This window comes from Saccostrea cucullata, unplaced genomic scaffold, assembly GCF_032062105.1.
Source record: "Saccostrea cucullata isolate Sc308-1 unplaced genomic scaffold, CSIRO_AGI_Scuc_v1 ctg991, whole genome shotgun sequence".
Classification (NCBI taxonomy): Eukaryota; Metazoa; Mollusca; class Bivalvia; order Ostreida; family Ostreidae; genus Saccostrea; species Saccostrea cuccullata.
This window is the reverse complement of record NW_026933842.1, coordinates 574214-593173: the sequence shown is the minus strand read 5'-3', so window position 1 is coordinate 593173 and position 18960 is coordinate 574214. Positions and strand designations below refer to the sequence as shown.

At 32.8% G+C, this 18960-nt stretch overlaps 2 protein-coding genes across 2 annotated transcripts; one reads left to right on the top strand and one right to left on the bottom strand.

Moving 5' to 3' along the window:
• Window positions 1–424: 424 nt before the first annotated feature.
• Window positions 425–3515, bottom strand: LOC134239488 (copine-5-like). The gene is made up of 6 exons (XM_062721671.1): window positions 3277–3515; window positions 2732–2772; window positions 2526–2569; window positions 1977–2080; window positions 1230–1269; window positions 425–513 (listed from the first exon to the last, which is right to left on the bottom strand). The coding sequence occupies exons 1-6, from the start codon at window positions 3348–3350 to the stop codon at window positions 436–438; spliced, it is 381 nt and encodes a 126-aa protein (XP_062577655.1). The 5' UTR covers window positions 3351–3515; the 3' UTR covers window positions 425–435.
• Window positions 3516–5468: 1953 nt separating this feature from the next.
• LOC134239487 (large ribosomal subunit protein eL20-like) lies at window positions 5469–12428 on the top strand. The gene is made up of 5 exons (XM_062721670.1): window positions 5469–5514; window positions 5896–6075; window positions 7761–7890; window positions 8364–8473; window positions 12279–12428. The coding sequence occupies exons 1-5, from the start codon at window positions 5497–5499 to the stop codon at window positions 12369–12371; spliced, it is 531 nt and encodes a 176-aa protein (XP_062577654.1). The 5' UTR covers window positions 5469–5496; the 3' UTR covers window positions 12372–12428.
• Window positions 12429–18960: the final 6532 nt, after the last annotated feature.

Sequence of the window (18960 nt, the reverse complement as noted above, 5' to 3'; positions counted from 1 at the left end):
TGTTCGTGCAATTCTTATTGAAATACACAGACATTCAAATCTCAGTAGGAGTGGTACAAGTTATCGCCCGTGACATCTCGTATTAAACGTCATACTTTGCTACCCGCCACTCAATTTCTTGCAATGCTTGAATTTGTCTTGGATTACGAAAACTCGTAATATAGTCTCTTACATCTGCTATATTACGCGTATTCGTAATTTAACTACATTACGAAAAATTGTAATATAAGTTTTAAATTACGATAACTTGTAATATTACGCTTTCTCGTAATCTTACGATTTTTCGTAATATTACGAATTTTCGTATTGGACTGGACTGTTATAATAGAAACAGATATGTCATATATAAAAACAGGTGTGATGTACAAAGTGAACATCACTGAATTGTTAATTAAAGAGGAACCAGATATCCATTCAGAAAGCTTCATTTTACACTCACACAAGTCTTCTCATGAATTTACTTCCTGCTGACACAATCTCTCCCAGGGTACACTCCATTCTCCCCAGGAAGTCCTTCAGGAAAAAAATAAAGAAATGATGAATTAAGACCTATGTGTAACAGTAACAAGAACAGGGAATATTTTAAAGTCGTGGATATTTGATTTCTGATGTGAGTTACATGTAACTGCCAGTTCCGTTTTACTTTGATTATTAAAATCACAAAGCAATTGCAAAGTGCAAATAGGAATTTTATGAACAACAATTAAAATTATTATTTTGTAGAAATTTTTTTAATTTTGTTTACCCAGAAATCATGATACAGTTCAGACCTACGTGTACATGTATTTATCTGCACACCTATTATGTGTCTGAATGATAACATCATTTTGGGTATACATTAAAGACACAAAAATATTTTGATAGTTGTAAAATGTCCAATTAGTTAAATATATATGCACTATGGTCTTCTTGTGTTTAACTGTAAGTGAGTATAATTGTAAAATGTCCAATTAGTTAAAGATATATGCACTATGGTCTACTTGTGTACAACTGTAAGTGAGTATAATTGTAAAATGTCCAATTAGTTAAATATATATGCACTATGGTCTACTTGTGTACAACTGTAAGTGAGTATAATTTAATGCGTAATGAAAATTTACTTGCTTTCTAGAAAGACAGTGAATAACAAGTGAGCTTTATTCATATCCAAATAATATAACTACGTACATGCCATTATATCCTCTAATACGTTTTGCTCACTCTTTCTCTCTCTAAGTGTTTTAACTTACATGCTTAGATAAATCTGCACTCTTTGAATCCACATCATAGCTGTATAAATGAATGAGACTGTATCAACATGGTTAAAAGATGATTCAATTTTATTTTTAATGCTTTTTCAGACTTGCATTACTTTTAATACTTGATATCGCAATTACTTAACTTAGCGGAACTCTTTCGCGCAGGAGGTAGGAATCGTCTGTTGGGTGGGGGCAATGTGCTATTCAATACAATGCAAGATCGATCATTGTAGCATTTATAAGGACAGATCAGTAAAAAAAATCCTGGTGGAATACCTCGCTAAACAATCGCAGAACCAGCCTAATATATTTTTGAGAGGAGCCAATTCTAAATTCTCACATTTTTAACGATATTTTTAATTAAGCGGACTCTTCTCGTTAAATTTTCACTGAAAATCATCACGTTTTTAAGCAGATAAAATATTCTAAACTTTCCTTATTTGACAATCTACTATTTGAAGTTCAGTCCTTAGCAATACATTGTACTTTCCACGTAAAATTGTTCGAATCATTTGATTGTCAATACTGTAAACAATGTCATTTGCCCCCAGAAATTTAGACTTTTCTCAACTCCCCCGCAAAAGAACGGTAGTAAGTTAGATAACTGCGAGGTACTCATTGGTAGTCGCGATATAACGTATTCAGAGAATGTCTCAGCCTTTTCTCAGTCATTGCATAATACGCTGCAATAATTTATCTTTACTATGCATTTAAAATGCAAAATAAACTATGACTTACACTTCAAACTTCAATTTCTGGCTTTGTTCAAAATAGTAATGCATCACAAATTTCTTGACAAAATCTGGATTAAGGTTGTTCCATATGATTTCAGTTCGCCCAAACTGAAAAAAAGAAAAAGATTTAAGTCACATGCTCATATATCAGAGCAAAGCGTTTTAATTAATGGACTGATAATAAAAAAAAAAATAACATGTTTACTTTTTCAAAATGTTAGCTTGAGTTGTAGCTTTTGTTTACATTCATCTTAAAACAAAAGTATGAGGTGCATTTTTAAAAAAAAAAAAAAAAAAAAAAAAAAAGCTGCACAATTAGTATATCCTAGCTGGCATATATTTCTATCATCTGTAAATTCCTTTATTTCAAGGTGAATCTCTCCTCTCTTACCAAATATAATTTTGGACAAAGTTTTCATTTGAAGATGATATACAAGCATTCAGATATTCCTTACATCAAAAAGTTCACATTAGTGAAATTACTTATTATGTAACACGTAAGATAAAGGTACGTAGAGTAACAAAATTGAAGATGTAATCACTAGAATCTTACCTCTTTCCAATTCTTGCTTTGATCCTGGGTGAAAAGAACACACACTGCAAAACAAAAGCTTCAAAATTAAAGAATTTAACATTGAGACATAAATTTAATGCACTTGTAATTCTAGGTTTTAAACATTTTAAATGTACTTCTGTTTATTCTTTTGTTATGATTATTACTTATATAAAAATGTATATTAAAAAAAAAATTGGACTTACTGGGATCTGACTTGGAAAAGACATCTGCGTCAATCAATTTTCTAAAAAAAAAAAAAAAAAAAAAAAAAATAGTAAACTTCAAAAAGTGCATTCACAAGATTTTATTTATTTTACTGACAGTAGCATGCTCATAATGTAATCACTGATAATATTACTGTGTGGGGGGAAGAGAGCACTTGTCATTAGGGACTTGGCATCAGAATAGTTAATATCACACATCACTGTGCAGTAGTCTAAATGTTTACAGGGACATTCATGATTGAAAGACAGACAAATAACAGTGCAAAATCCTGAAATTGAGCATCTTCTAAAAGAAAGAATTTATTTTCATTATTAATGCTTTCTGAAATTCTACTTTAAAACTTTTAAATTCATGAACAGACTCCATATTATGGTGTAAACACAAGGTTGACGTTTATAATTTTATTGTAAACATTGTTAGAGGAAATTCGAGTTGTGATGCGCAAAATGTAAACAAACGATTTATAAATACATTTTGTACTCTGGGGAGAATAATTACAGAATAAAATAAGGTTTGCACCAACCTGCATGACACAGAGAGTTCTACTAGGGTGGCAGGGGCCACACCCGTCCCAGGTTGAAATGCTCCGCTTGCCATTTTCGGTTATTTGCGAGTTACTGACCCGAAATTGCGTCGGGCGCGGTGGCGGATTTACCAAGCCTTTGGTGGGATTTCGTAATGTATTCGCATCTCATTTTCTACGCACTTCCTCGATATTTGCGAAATGTTCGACAGGAAAACCCAGTTCTTATGCTAATACTGCAATTATACATACATGTATTAATTATTAAATTGACAGTAAGAAAAAAGTCTGAGTGAGTTTTTCAAATCAAAATTAATTAAACTTACAACTAAATCAAGGGAATAAAACAACTCTCTCAACATTATTGTCTTTTTAAAAAGCAAGGCCTTGTCCGAAGGAACCGGGTGGTGGTGGTGGTGGGTGGGCGGGGTTAATAAGATATGTGGGGAAAAAAGAAATCGTATGATAACGTTTCTTTCTTTAACCCCCCCTTTCCCCAAAGAAAACTAACTTCAAAAATTTTAAATATAAAATTTAGCTTATTTTTCTAAATGTACATGAAAGCAGAGATAAACGTTCTGAATTCAAGAAAAATTTACGAACAAAAAATACAGATCTATTATCAAATTAATTCATGATATGATTTAAACTGATATATTTAAAAAAAAATGAATTTTACAGTAGGCGGCTATATTCATTCATTCATTCATTCATTCATTCATTCATTCATTCATTCATTCATTCATTCATTTATTTATTTATTTATTTATTTATTTATTTATTTATTTATTTATTTATTTATTTATTTATTTATTTATTTATTTATTTATTTGAAATGTTTTAATTTAATAATATAAATATTAAATAATCTCATGCGCATGCAATTAGTATTGTATTGATTTATTCAACTCCCCCCCCCTTTTTTTCTAAGGCTACGTACATAATTTTTCCCCTGTATAAGTAACCTGTTTCGTATTATATCTAAGATATAAGTTATAAATTATTAAATATACACATATAATATGTAGAAAATGTATTATTATTAAAAAAGAAAGATATCTTTTTGTCAGCCCGCTAGCTGTTCATTATATGTTACAGTATTGTATTCCAAGTCCTAGAACCCGTTGTACATGTACCTGCTTCAGTTTTAAGCTACAATATATACATGATTTCAGAATAATCCCGAAGGGACATTCCTGTATAAAAATAAAACTAATACTAAGCTCTCCATTTTGTTTCACATTTTTCCGTACCCCAAGGAATGACATTTTTCAAATAAAATATTATTTTATGAAACATATTTTAAAATAACAGTATTCAAGAACAAAAGTCCATGAAACAATTACAATGTAGGAGTAAAATAGCAAATACGGACCTCCAAAACATCACTGAGGTGTGGGATCAGGTGCCATAAAGGAATGAGCATCCCCTGCCGACCGGTCACACCTGCCGTGTGCTCCTTGTCATAATCGGGAAATAACGAAAAAAATCCGTCGTCAATATTCAGTGTAAAAATAATGGACTAACCATTAGTATGAAAAAAGTCAGTCAGCATTTGACTCAATGATAAATTGACTATTTGGTGACAAGGTCATTGTATGACACATTCACAAAGTATTATTACAGCTGAAAAATACAAAATTTTAGATAAAACTGACCTAGCTTTTGTAAAAATTCATATATACTCACTGAACATGTGCAGAACTGTATTTTATGTGCATTTTATTACAGCGCCTTCAGGAGGGAGAGTAATGCTCATTGAGAGACTGCATATGTCTGATATGGTCTTTCGACTTTTTGTTACACACAAGTGTTTGACGACAGGACACCCTCCCCCCCCAATATAGACCCCGGGCCTTTTTCTTTTTTTCCCCAAATTATATATAGATGGCACATTTGCAATGTGCATGAATGACATTCATAAAATTAGGCCTAATGCAATCCATAAATTCAGAAAATTTGCTGAAAAACACAAACATCTTATCTAAAAAATCTACCCCACTCTTTATATGATATAGAAATTTGCAGAGTTACTTAGTGTACATAGTAAATTTACCAAAAATGACATTGAACCCCCTTTAGAATACGTGCAACCCCCTGTCGTATGGAAATTGTATTATACAGAAAGTTGGATCCGCGCGTTTTATTTGGTACTTCCGCTTTTACAGTGAGCTCACGCGAGAAGAAACGCGATTTTGCCTTTTCCTCGTGTCCACCATAATGAAAGCTCGTGGAGATGTAATTTCAATTAAATTTATATTTTTGTTGAATTTGATTGCATTTCTCTTTGTAATGATGTAAACACAAATAAATATAGTTCTAGTATCTTCAGTTAGGTGTACATTTTTCACTTAAACCCCACTGATTAGGGAGAAACGACTTTATTGATAAAAGGGGGGATGGATGCCATGTGCTGTTTTGGATTTATTGTCTGATGTACATTTCTCTCAGAATCTTTGCTTTGACGTTTATTCATTGATCAATATTCGTGTATATTACAAAGTAAACAAATGCTATGCGCAATGTACATTATACAAATATTTTCATTGTGTGACTAACTGTCTATGTAATGTATGCATAGAAAATAAGTTTGGAATTCATTTTTGTTATTTTTTCCAGTTGAAGGAGTACCAGGTGGTCGGGCGGATGATGCCCCGCCCCAGGGACCGTACCCCTGCTCTGTACCAAATGAAAATTTTTGCCCCAGACAAGTGTACAGCTAAGTCTAGGTTTTGGTACTTTGTGTCACAACTGAAGAAAATGAAGAAGACCCAGGGGGAAATTCTCCAGTGCAGAGAGGTGGGTATTTTAGACGGTTCAAATTCTGTAAGTGTGGAATATGGTATTGGTTATAATCAATGAATGTCATAGGTAACTGCATAAATATTGCATTCAATGTAAACATTTCAATTACAACACTGAAGAACTGACAAAGGTTGCAGTGTTCATTCTAATCTCAGCGATATTATCGAGGCGGGTGAAGACTTTGTACTGAAAAATGTGCCTTTCGGAAAAACATCATTAAAAATTTTAGTTTCAATAAATCTCCAGAGATTATGCTCATTCCTGAACCGTTTAAATTGATAATTTATTTATATTAAACTTTATAAAATTTTGAGGAGGTCAGGTTTGATATATTACTGATGATGCAGATGGCAGAAAGATCGCAGACAATTTGGGAGGTGCTTAAAATAACCTCCTATAGTGTTTATCTGCCAAAAAATAAATGCACACCAACATATGATCCCTCGTCTAGTTGTGTTTACTGGCTTGAACGAGTGTTATGTTGGACAACTGTATTCATTGACATGATTTTCTGTACACTGTATTTACACTGTATTGTGTAAGCACTAGAAAAGTGTACACTAAGTCTGTTTTAAAAAATATTGTATATGTACTTGATAAAGTGGGCTTCATGTTTAAGCAACTTTGCCACTGACAACACTGCGCTAATTCATGAATACCAATAAGATTTATTAATAAATACATTACTTGGCAAGGAAGATGTACATGTAGTCCTAATTCATGATGACAAACAACTCTGTACAAAATGATTGTACTAAATTTTAAATACTGTATAATCCCTATTAACTGCGCAGACGCTTAAAAAATTGCAGAAAGGGGGTGGTTATTTTGGTATTCTCTTGAAAATATTCAATGTCATATTTTTACTTCAAAAAAAAACTTTTGAAAAAAAATAAATACAAAGAACCACAAATAAAAATAATGTCTAACTTCACTTTAAGTGAGGCCTACAAAAAAAATATGTTTGTTTCCGCTTTCCCGACCGACCCTAATTTATAGTGCCGACCCTATATATTTTTTTAATGCTTTGTCTCATGATGTGCAATATTTCAACCAGGGAATTATAGCCTCCAACTTTGCAAGCTTTTCAAGACAGAAAGAAGTTTGGGTCACCTTTCTATTATAAGTTAAGTCACAGTAATGCTTGAAAACACCATTTCTTTTGTCATTAATGTTACTTCTATACACGTTTTGATTAAAGAAGCAAAAAAATTTTTTTTCAAAAAAAAAAAAATTGCCTACCTACCTACCCTATATTATTGCAGCCTGAAAGTGGAAACAAACATATTTTTTTTCTAGGCCTGAAGATAATCTTAACCAAATTATCCTAAACGATTCAGGAGAAATTGGATAATATACAAGTTTCATTTTCACTTTCTTCAAATTTTGGCAGACTTTTGATACAATTCTAGATGATTTTAATCACTGTACTGGGGGCCCTTATTTCCTGACAATTGAAAAACAACTAGGGGGCGCTTAAAGGGGCAGGGGCGGTTAATATGGATTATACGATAAGCCACATTAAGTACACATAGTGATACAGTATATGTGTTTGTATTTAAGATGACTTGAATGTTCTTTAGAACACAATACACATTTTTCTATTCTCTTCATGGTAAGGAAAATTAAAAAAGAAGACTTCTCTACAATTTTAAAATATTTTAAAATTATTTTTTCAGATGTATGAGAAGCACCCCTTGGTGATCAAGAATATTGGCATCTGGCTGAGATACGTTTCCCGTAGTGGAATTCACAACATGTACCGTGAATACCGCGATCTGACCGCAGCGGGTGCTGTGACTCAGTGCTGTAAGTAAGGGGCTGTCATTCAAAAGAAGTATTATAGTGAATCTTAACTAATTGATTATTCCCCAAAATAATGTAAAGAATTTGTTTAAGAGCATAACATGTTCTGTAAAATAGGAAAATTGTCAAATTCATCACATGTCTATATATACTAAAGAAAACAATTCACCACATGTCTATATATATACTATAGAAAACAATTCAAATATTGTATGTTTTTGAGTTATCTTGCGATTCCAGGTATAAATTAAAATATCATTTGAAAAACAAATATTTCTTTTCCGTTGTGTAAATTGATAGAATATCGAGTTTGTCAACAAAGAGAATTTTTATGCTCGTTTTGGAAAATTCCTTTGCAATATGACAGAGTACTTTTTAATGTTCTTTAAATTATTTGTTTACAATGTTATAAATTGATAATTATATTACATTTATATACATTGATAATTTATTAATTATTTCTGTATGTTTTAAAGACCGTGATATGGGAGCCCGTCACAGAGCAAGAGCATCAACGATTCAGATCATCCGAGTGGAACAAGTGGAAGCCTCAAAGACACGCCGACCCAACGTCAAACAGTTCCACGTAAGTCATGAACTGGATTGTTGACCAGATGTTAATACCAATTTGACTAAGGCTTGTCTGAAAATATTTTTTCAAATTTTAGGGTAATGATACTATACATGTTTTTAAACACTTCCATACTAAATTAACAGTTGAATAAATGAAAAAAAAATGAAGGGACTTAGCCCTGCCCTCATTTAAACTATGTGCATTAATTGAATTCAAGGAAATCTAGAATTTACTGACTAAATTTTTGTGTTACTTTGGCAGAATATGATAAAAGTTTAGTCTTTTGGAAGAATTAAAACATGCATATTAAACACTGTGTTATATTTGAAATTTTATGGAGGCAACACTTTGCTCTTATCCAGTATGTTATGCCTTAATAAAATTAAGTGCAGGGGAAAAGGATAAATTTTGAATAAAATAATTATTTCTTGGCAATATTCATAACTCCTGAGGTAAAATTGTAACATTTAAGGCGGAACAGGACCTTTCGCTGAAAAAATTCCTGTCAGTGAATTTTTTTGGTATTTTTTAGGTCACCTGAGTAAACTCAGGTGACCTATTGCTATCTGTTTTCGTCCGTGGTCGTTCGTCGTTCGTCGTGCGTTAACATTTGAACATTTTCAGCTTCTTCTCTGCAACCACTGAACCAATTTCAACCAAATTTGGCACAAAGCATCTATGGGTGAAGGGGAACAAAAATTGTGAATTTCATGATCCCTGCCCCCCTGGGGCCTGAGGGGTGGGGCCAAAGCCACTAAAATTAATGCAATCTTTAAAAATCTTCTTCTTTACTCCTGGACATCAAGCAGTCAAACTGTTTGCATGATTGTAATCAGCAATGGGTCCTCTACCAAAATTGTGAAATTCATGGCCCTGGGGTCAGGGGTTCTAGTGCTAGGGCGGGGCTTAATAAGTAGGTAGTGAAAATGCATTATTTCTTTGAAAATCTTCTTCTCTGCTCCTGGGTATTAAATAAACCAACTAAGTACATAGTTATGATGAGCAAGAGTGCCTCTACCAAAATTGTGAATTTTATGGCCCCAGGGTCAGGGGTTCTGGTGTTAGGACGGGGCTCTATTGATTATATAATGAAAATACATGAATTCTTTGAAAATCTTCTTCTCTGCTCCTGGGTATTAAATAAACTAACTAAGAACATAGTTATGATGAGCAAGAGTGCCTCTACCAAAATTGTGAATTTTATGGCCCCAGGGTCAGGGGTTCTTGTTTTAGGGTGGGGCTCTAATGATTATATAGTGAAATGCATGAATTCTTTGAACATCTTATCCTTTGCTCCTGGTTAATATGCTTATGATCTAATTACATATTTTAGGCCAGGATTTATTTTATATTCAGTTTTACAAACCCTCCGCTCAAGGTTTTGAATTTTCAGAAAAAAATAAAACAATTTGTTTTCTTTCCGATGTCAAATTTGAGTCGGGATCGAGATTTCAAATTTACGAACTCGCACTTCCGGTTTTATGATGAAACGGGTAAATAAAGCTAGATCTGAGAAGATAGCTTGGTTTAGTGTAAATTCATTGATAAGATTGTCATTCAAAACGTTTCACCCGTTCAAAGGACAAATAAAATGCTGACGACTTTGTTGCACAATGACATGCTGGTGAGATAATTATGTATTCGCTTCAAAAGTAACTGTAAATTATTTTCCACCCCCAGGTTTTAAACTGCCTGTGGTAGCTATTGCATATTGCCAGGGACATTGTTTAGGTCTCTGTTATAGCTTACAGTCTAAGCATCATTCTTCAGAAAAGGGTTGCTTATGCATCAGATGTAATGAATAAAACTATGGGAGAAGTGAAGTCCATTTGAGGAAGAAATAAACAATAACCTGAAGAAATAAAAAAAAATTCAACTATTAAAAGGCAAGAATATAAAAATATATACAGGCATGTAGTATCATTTGTATCAGCCAGAAAAATTATTTTACACTTAATTGAAAAAATGTTGACCCTTCTCCCCAATACTCCCTGTCTGTTTTATGATAGGAATTATAATTTTAGGCACCAAGTAAATTTTAGAACAATGTCTACACATTCACCTAACACATATTAAAAAAATGAAGATATATTGAAAGACTTTTAAAGAATTGATTTTTTAAAGTATATTTTGATCAACATCACAAAATTTATACAACTGGCCCAAACTGGCAGATGATGAAATAAGCAATTACATGTTCTACTTTCCTATTTGTAAGCATTATGTGTCCAGTGGTAAGGAGCCTATTAGGATAGCATAAAAAAAGAATGTACAAATGTTAATAATTGATTTATCAAAAAAAAATTTTATTTCCTTCTCCTTCGGGACTTTTTTATTCTCATGTTCATAACTAAACCTAAACATAAAAAATGCTGACCTTATGATGAAGAAAGGGGCCTCTTTCAAAATAGATAATTTCAGGGCTGCTGGGTCAGGGGTACCAGGGGGGTACTTTGACTAAAAATAAATTAATGCTTTGAAATCTGCCCTTTGATAAGCAATGGTGCCTCTTTCAAAATTTGTGAATTTCATGGCTTTTGGCTTAAAACACGAACCAAATACAATCGCTGGAAAGTTGTTACATGATACTCAGGTGACCTATAAGGCCCGTGGGCCTCTTGTTATATTACTAATTTAATATGTACTTAACATTTTAAAACAGTCTTGTCATGGGATTTCTTGACTTATTTAAAAGATATCGCCCCACAAATACCGCCCTGTTTAGAGTTTGTTTGGACTTTAAATACTTCATGTTTACGGGCCCATAACGGAGTCTATAATGCGAATTTTTACGCACAAACGATAAATATGATAGATAACACTATATAATCAAATATTTCAGAATATTCATAGTGTTTGAATTATCTGAAAGCAATTGTTTTAATTTTATATAGTATTTGGATGGGACAATTTCTGCATTTTTCAAGGCAGCTTCAACGACAAAAACCTCATTTGGAAAAAATTCTGTCAATAAATATTTCTAAATTTACGATTTAATGTCAGTCCTTCATCGTAATTATTTACTGCATAAATATCACAGGGTGAAGCTTACCTCAGTATCGCATAGGACATCGTTGAATTAGACATAAGCATGATAAAAACGCTTCACGTTCGTATTTTCCGAGTGCGGGAAATCAATTGTGACATCACACAAAAACATAAACATTCAAAATTATCTAAATAGAGAGAATATCTGCTACTAACACGAAAAAATATTAATTTAAAAAAATCTGCTTCAGAAATTTATCACGATACATTGACTGTGACCTGTTTATTGTGAAATAAAACTGATCATGACGGGTGTGTGTACTTGATCTCGCTGCACTGAGAATTCAAACACTACGTCTATGACGTCACTGACGTCAGACTGCAGGGTAAAGACATCAGACTGCAGGGTAAAGAGAAACAAATGTGTGGATTGGGCAACTTCACAATATCTAAATGATGGCAAGATCTTTAAAAAAAATATTAATAATAATTTCTAAAATTAAATGTTTAAAAAACAATTTTAGAATTTAGAATAAAATTACACAAGAACTGTTGATTTTAACAACGTTTAACGTGTATATCATCACCGATTATGACGTAATATGTCTTTTTAGTCATGTGACATGTGTCCTGTCTCCCCTTAACTCTCTTAGTTGACTATTTCATTAAATGCATAACATATATAACATATACCAAAACAGAATTCGAGTTGTTATATTGAATGTTTTATGACTTTACCTCTGTTCTCAAATATTCAGGAAGAATATTAGTTATGATAAAAATAATTGTTTTACACTTTAACCTATATTTATCTTTTCTCTATTTACAGAACAGCAAGATTCGTTTCCCACTCACACACAGGTTGAACAGGAAACTGCACAAGCCAAGATTCACGACATCTCGGCCACACTTAACATTCTAAAACGGTGGTGTTTTAGAGACAGTGCTGTACATACAAATAAAAAAAATACACACAAAATTGTCAGTGTTGTACATTTCAGGGCTCACAGTGTAGTCCACCGTTTTATAGAGATGTACTGATGATGAACAACCAAGCAAGTAAATTTCGAAAGAACTTTTTTTGTCTCCTCCTTTCACTAAAAGTGGGAGATACTGATTTCAGTTTCTCTGTCAGTCAGTCTTTCTGTATCACATGTTTCTGCTCAATGTCTTGAGAAGCTTTTGAGCTTTTGCAATGAAATTTAATTTTACATAACTCCCATAAACAAGTGTTACAGAAAGACAGACTGATTGACAAACAGATGGACAGAACACGAGATCCTTTTATTGAAATGGGGGACAATATTAGGAGTTGAAGTGACAATTACACTCTTAGTTGAGTTACATAGGAAAATCATTTTTTGGCCTCTCAAGTTCTCTCCATCTTTTGCAAATGTTTGCAAACCATTTAAAGCAATATGAGCTGTATTTTCAAAAATTCTATTTTGCTGGTAAAATGTGCTTTTATGAAAAATTTGTATATTATTTAAACTCTTATGACAAATAAGCACAAAATAAAGTTTTAAAATGTTTTGGAATAAATATTTCTGTACAACCGAACATACAGTTATATATATAAGAAATCATTACTGTACAGGACGACAGTAATTCAATTTTGCTTCAATCAAAGCTAATATAAAATTTTGCATTGCAAATATGAACAACAGAAGTTTATAAATGATTTATTTTTCTGTCATTAAATTAGTTAATTACAATTTTGAAATAAAATTTTCCGATGTCAAACATGCAGCTCATATTGCTTTAATTTTATTTCAAACATGGAAATTTGACAGGTACTCTTTTTTTTCTGGAAAATATGATGAGCCAGATTTTTTATGTATAAAATTTAATACATTTTTCTAAAAGCCCAAATATTCTTACAAATATATGCATATATAGGTGAAGAGAGGTTTTTGTGCTAAACAACGGAGGATTTTGAAAATAAATTTTGGTCTGTCCATCTTTGGTGCTAGGGCTTTTATGTTCCACAACGTGTGTATCTCTTGTGATGAGAACCATCTTAGAGCATCTTGTAATATATTTAACCTCTTGGAGTTTGACCTGCTTTAATTAATGAAAACAAGACGTGTGTTTGTGAAACACTGTCCCCGTGTGACAGCTTATGGTGAAGCTTTAATGTTTTTTAAATGGAAATCAAAATCCAAGGTCAAAACTGTTGGTACCCAGAGAAAGGTATACACCTGTGATGAAAGCCCTAGTACTAACTGTTCAGAAGTTATGGCCAAGGTTTCATGGAACCCGAATTTTATATGTTACAAAGAATATTCCTGTGAAATATGAAAGCCGTTACCCCACCCATTCAGAAGTTAGAGACAATTAAGGTTAAAGTTTTTGCGGACGAATAGACAGATATCATAGACCAAAAACAGACAGGGCAAAAGCTATATAGCCCCAAATCTTCGATTACGGGGGTATCAAAATTAACCTTGGATATATTTTCTGAATGATTGGTGCTACAATGTAGGGCTTTCATATGTCACTTGAATACTTGTTGACAAGACTTGTTTTAGTATACCAAAATTTTTGAATTTGAAGTTCATATGCAGTTTAAAAAAAAATTCCAATGGGCTTGAGCTGCCCTAAATGGACATTCAACAGCGTTTAACAATAAAACATTTTGCTATCAATTGAAACAGTATTTGCATCTAAACCTTATATAAATTTCTGATTTGTCATTTTGCTCCAGTGCATACTATTAATAATAAATATTGCAGTGTTTACAATTTAATTTATAAATCTTCCTTCTATATATATAATTAATCGATTCTATAAAGTTTAAGTTAACACATTATATCGACTTTAAATTTTGTTTAGATTCTTCTTATTAAAGTAAAAGAAGTTGATAAAACTTTATCTTATATATAAAGATGATATATACATGCAGTTGAACCAAAATTTTCAGTTAAGAGGTTGTTGATATTTTCAAGCAAATTGGAAAGAAATATCAGTTTGTAAAGTACTGTGGATCACATAATTTTCGCGACACCTTATTTTCGAGAGATCAACTCTATTCGCGAGACAAAATTTTCAAAAATTCCTGCCCAATTGTTAGGCCTTTCTTTTTATAAGTTTCCGTTATTCACATACACAGAGAAATTCATTTTAAATACTGAGGACCAGTAAAACATTTCTTAGTCTACCAAACACTAATGTCTCGTACATTTTTGTAGGAGTGAATTCAGGATCAAAACACTTGATCACAGTCCCGTGCGCCGCCTGTGCCGACGCAGCCGCCATTTTTCAATACTTTACCACTGCGCAACGCAGGCGACCAACTACTTCTGGATACTAGTACATGTAGTTAGTACTATGGTTATCGTGGTTCATGGGTGTATTCCATATGTGACAAGTCCTTTCCTTGCTATATAACAACAGTCTGGTCTCTTTAACTTTGAACTTATTTGGCCATACCTATTGAACACTGAGTACTGGGCTTTTTTTTTCAAGTACATACATGTATATTCTTTTTACAAGATTTTACCGTGACCCTGGAGTTTGACTTTTAAATACTTTTTTTAAAAACATTTTAACTTGACCTTAACTTTGAACACTTTGCACGAGGGTTATCAAAGCACACATACGTTACACATGTATTCCAAGTGACAAGGCCTTTTCCGTGGATGCCAACAATTAATCATGATCTTTTAACCTTGTCCTCAAAGTTTGATATATGCTCTTTAAAAACTATTTAAAACGGGATAATTTCCAAGGGTTGGTTTAGAGATTTCATATTTCACAGATAAGATCCTCTTTAGGTACTAACAATTTTGACCGTTTTACCCATACTTTTGATTTTTGACTTGCATTTAAGAAACTTTTACCCTGGCAATAAACTGCCTTCCGACTGTCACAAACACATCTAAATGTCTGAAATTTTAATGAATTAATGCAAACAGAATTAAAGAACACAAATAAGAAAATCGAAATTCATCCTTGCCAAAATGTGCCAGAACAACTATTTCGTATTAAGAAATGCATAAAATTTAGTATATTTGTTAATTTGGGTATTTCATTCTCATTTCTAACTATTATAATATTTATTTCTGCATCAAATACAGCATAACAAAATTCCACAGTATGGTATAATTGTGTACAGCAAATCCTAAAGATGCTGCTCTTCTTAAAGTATGGAAAAAAGAAGACATACATGTACATGTATATATCGTACTTTATGTACTCAGTTTTGAAAGACTGGTTTCTTGTTTTCAAACGTTTTCATTTGACCTAAAGGCGGACCAGTACAATTCTGAATTTTATCGAGCAGGCGTTTCTTAAATTTGAAACAGAAGCGCAAAGATAGAAAGCCTTTTACTACTTTATGGCTGCATTCTCTATGTCTCACATAATCGTAATTAACAATAAGGATGTTTTTGTGGTGATTATTTTCATACATATTCCAGATGTGTCGCCATTCCAGATCCATTTTTCTGTCTGCATGCATTTTGGTCTTTCAAACAAAAGGCAGAAGATAAAAATATGACGTAGTTGGCAGATTTTGTCACCGATGACATCACCTGTTCCTTAATCTCTGACCCAGGAAGAAAGTCACGATCAAGCCACATGATAAAATATCGTTGAGCATCAAAATAAGGAACAAATACTGATTTTAACCATTTCCGTAAAACAAGAGAATTCTCATCACAGCAGATGTAAATGTCATGCTTACAATTAATGTCAGGAGTCTTTCTAAATTTTGTAGTTCTTCTATACGTGATGTACAGTTCTATCTGAAAACGGTAAATGAGATAAATTGAAAGGATTGGAATTCCAATCAAACCAAAAGTAAGAAACAACATCCAATTTGTCTTTTCACAGTCCTCAAAAGCTGGAGAATGAAGTATGTTTAGTTCACTGTTTTCACATGTTATGTTAATATCATTTCCACAAGGTAAAATACTTTTATCCATTTATGCATGTACTATTGGTTTTTATATTATACTAATTACAATTTGACACAATATTTGTTTATGCTGACTGCATCTTCTGTTGTAGTTTCTATAAACGATTTTGTGCTGTCTGCATCATCTGTTGTGATTTCTGTTAAAAATGGTGTGCTGTCTGCATCTTCTGTTGCGGTTTCAGTTACAAACTGATTGCTTTTTACATCTTCTGTTGTGGTTTCTGTTACAATTGGTGTGTTGTCTGCATCTTCTGTTGTGGTTTCTGTTACAAATGGAGTGCTGTCTGCATCTTCTGTTGTGGTTTCTGTTACAAATGGTGTATCCTGTCTGCATCTTCTATTGTGGTTTCTGTAACAAATGGTGTGCTGTCTGCATCTTGTGTTGTGGTTTCTATTACAAATACTGTCCTGTCTGCTTCTTCTGTTGTGGTTTCTATTACAAATGGTGTGCTGTCTGCATCTTCTATTGTGGTTTCTGTAACAAATTGTGTGCTGTCTGTATCTTCCGTTGTGCTTTCTGTTACAAATTGTGTGCTGCCTGCATCTTCTGTTGTGGTTTCTGTTACAAATGGTGCGCTGTCTGCATCTTCTGTTGAGGTTTCTGTTACAAATGGTGTGCTGCCTACATCTTCTGTTGAGGTTTCTGTTACAAATGGTGTATCCTGTCTGCATCTTCTGTTGTGGTTCCTGCATCCCCTTCTGTTGTTTTCTTTTCTGTTGTGTTTTCTTTGGTTGTTGTGGTACTTGAAGTTGAAGTTTAGGTTATTGGTTATTTCTGTCAATTGCATGATGTAAGTTGTCTTTTCAAGAAAAGAAATAAAATAGGCAGACATTGCATCCTAAAACAATATGCTGTTAACAAACAATGTTTTTTAATGTACCTTCAAGACCATTTTACTCATATTGAGACACCATAATAATATGGGGATGCAATTATACGTAGTTTATAAATTAGTTTTTACTAGTATTTAATTTTATTGCGAAGTTTCTTTAAAAAAATGAAATAACTACTGTTGTATTATCTTACTTAATATACATCCGTTAATCAGAATCTATCCAACTAACCAACTAACAATTTACTATAAACTACCAAAACCCTATAAATCCTTTTTGAATAAGAACATGCTATAATTTCCCCCTTTTTATCAGCAGATCAGTGTTTCTGTATCACTGTAAAGGCGACTGAAATCAAGAGACAAATAAACAATATAACACTCAAACATGTAAGAATGTTCCTTCCATCAATTGACTTCTGATCAAGCGCCATGATTTGTAAGGAGAAGGTGATCGATGCGGATCTTTGCGAATACCAGGATTCAGTAAACTGTACAGCTTTAAAATCAACATTGTATACTTGAATGTTGGTTTGAGCTTGTTTACTATATACTTTCTGAAATCTACATGTATATAATTATACAAGGGCTGTCATCGAGACATATACTTTAACTCTATAAAACGCAGAGATAAATTTAAGAAAATTCGTCAACATTTTACAAAGAGCAAATAAAACATCTATACAATATTTCTAATTTACTTCCTGATTGTATGAAAAGGCGCGTGGTCTTATTTTTAGCAAATGTGTGAAAATTCGCGAGAACGATGGTTTCGTAAAGTCAAAATCATATGATTATGTGTGTGTGTATTTCAAGTAAATTTAGTTTTTATTAAAACGACTAAAAAGACAATATTTATTTATTGCTAACTTTAGTATCTCATAAGGTAATGCAAGATAACCATCACGAAAACGGGTCGCAATTCCACGCCGACACGCGTGACAATAAAGCAGTCAGGCGTGACGAATCTGAAGAGTATACATGTGGTGTTGATGAATCGTACGTATTGGATATATGCCGAATATATAAAATATCAGACAGTTTTTACCCGTAAAGGCCGGTATACACGGTAAGATTTGTATTATAAGATTTGTATTATAATACAAAATCTTACTGTGTATACACTCTTAATACAGTGTATCATAAGATTTTTCGAATCTTATAAAACTGTATTAAGAATAGAGCAATGCTCTATTTCCTAATACAAGTCTTAACTTACCTATCACTTTCAACCAATGAAATGTAATGACACTAGGGGTCATCCTATTTTTATCATTACTATAAAAAGCACATGGTAAATAATAATGGTCGGCTTTACAAGTAAAGACATCGAAAAACTCGTGGTTTCATGGGAAGGGGAAGAGGACTTGAGGAATATTTCAAGCAGTGCATAGTACGATGATAGACACTGCTATCAGAGCCTCATCCTCCATTTTTACTATCTTGACAGAAAGAGAATTATGGCGGGGGAAAACACATTGGAATACGTAGTTTATCTACAATCTTATAAGATATGTATTAGCGTGAGTACAAGAAAGTATTATAATACTTGTATTATACTACAAATCTCATCGTGTATACCGGCCTTTAGGGCCGAAAACTGTCTGATACAGAATACAGAATTGTATGAGGCATATATCGTACTTAAAATATTGCTTTTGATTTACCTGAGACAGTCCGATTTTAGGTGTAAATGACCACTGAAGCAATTCTTTCAAGAATGCAGGCTTAAATGAAAAGTACTCAGTATATAGGGA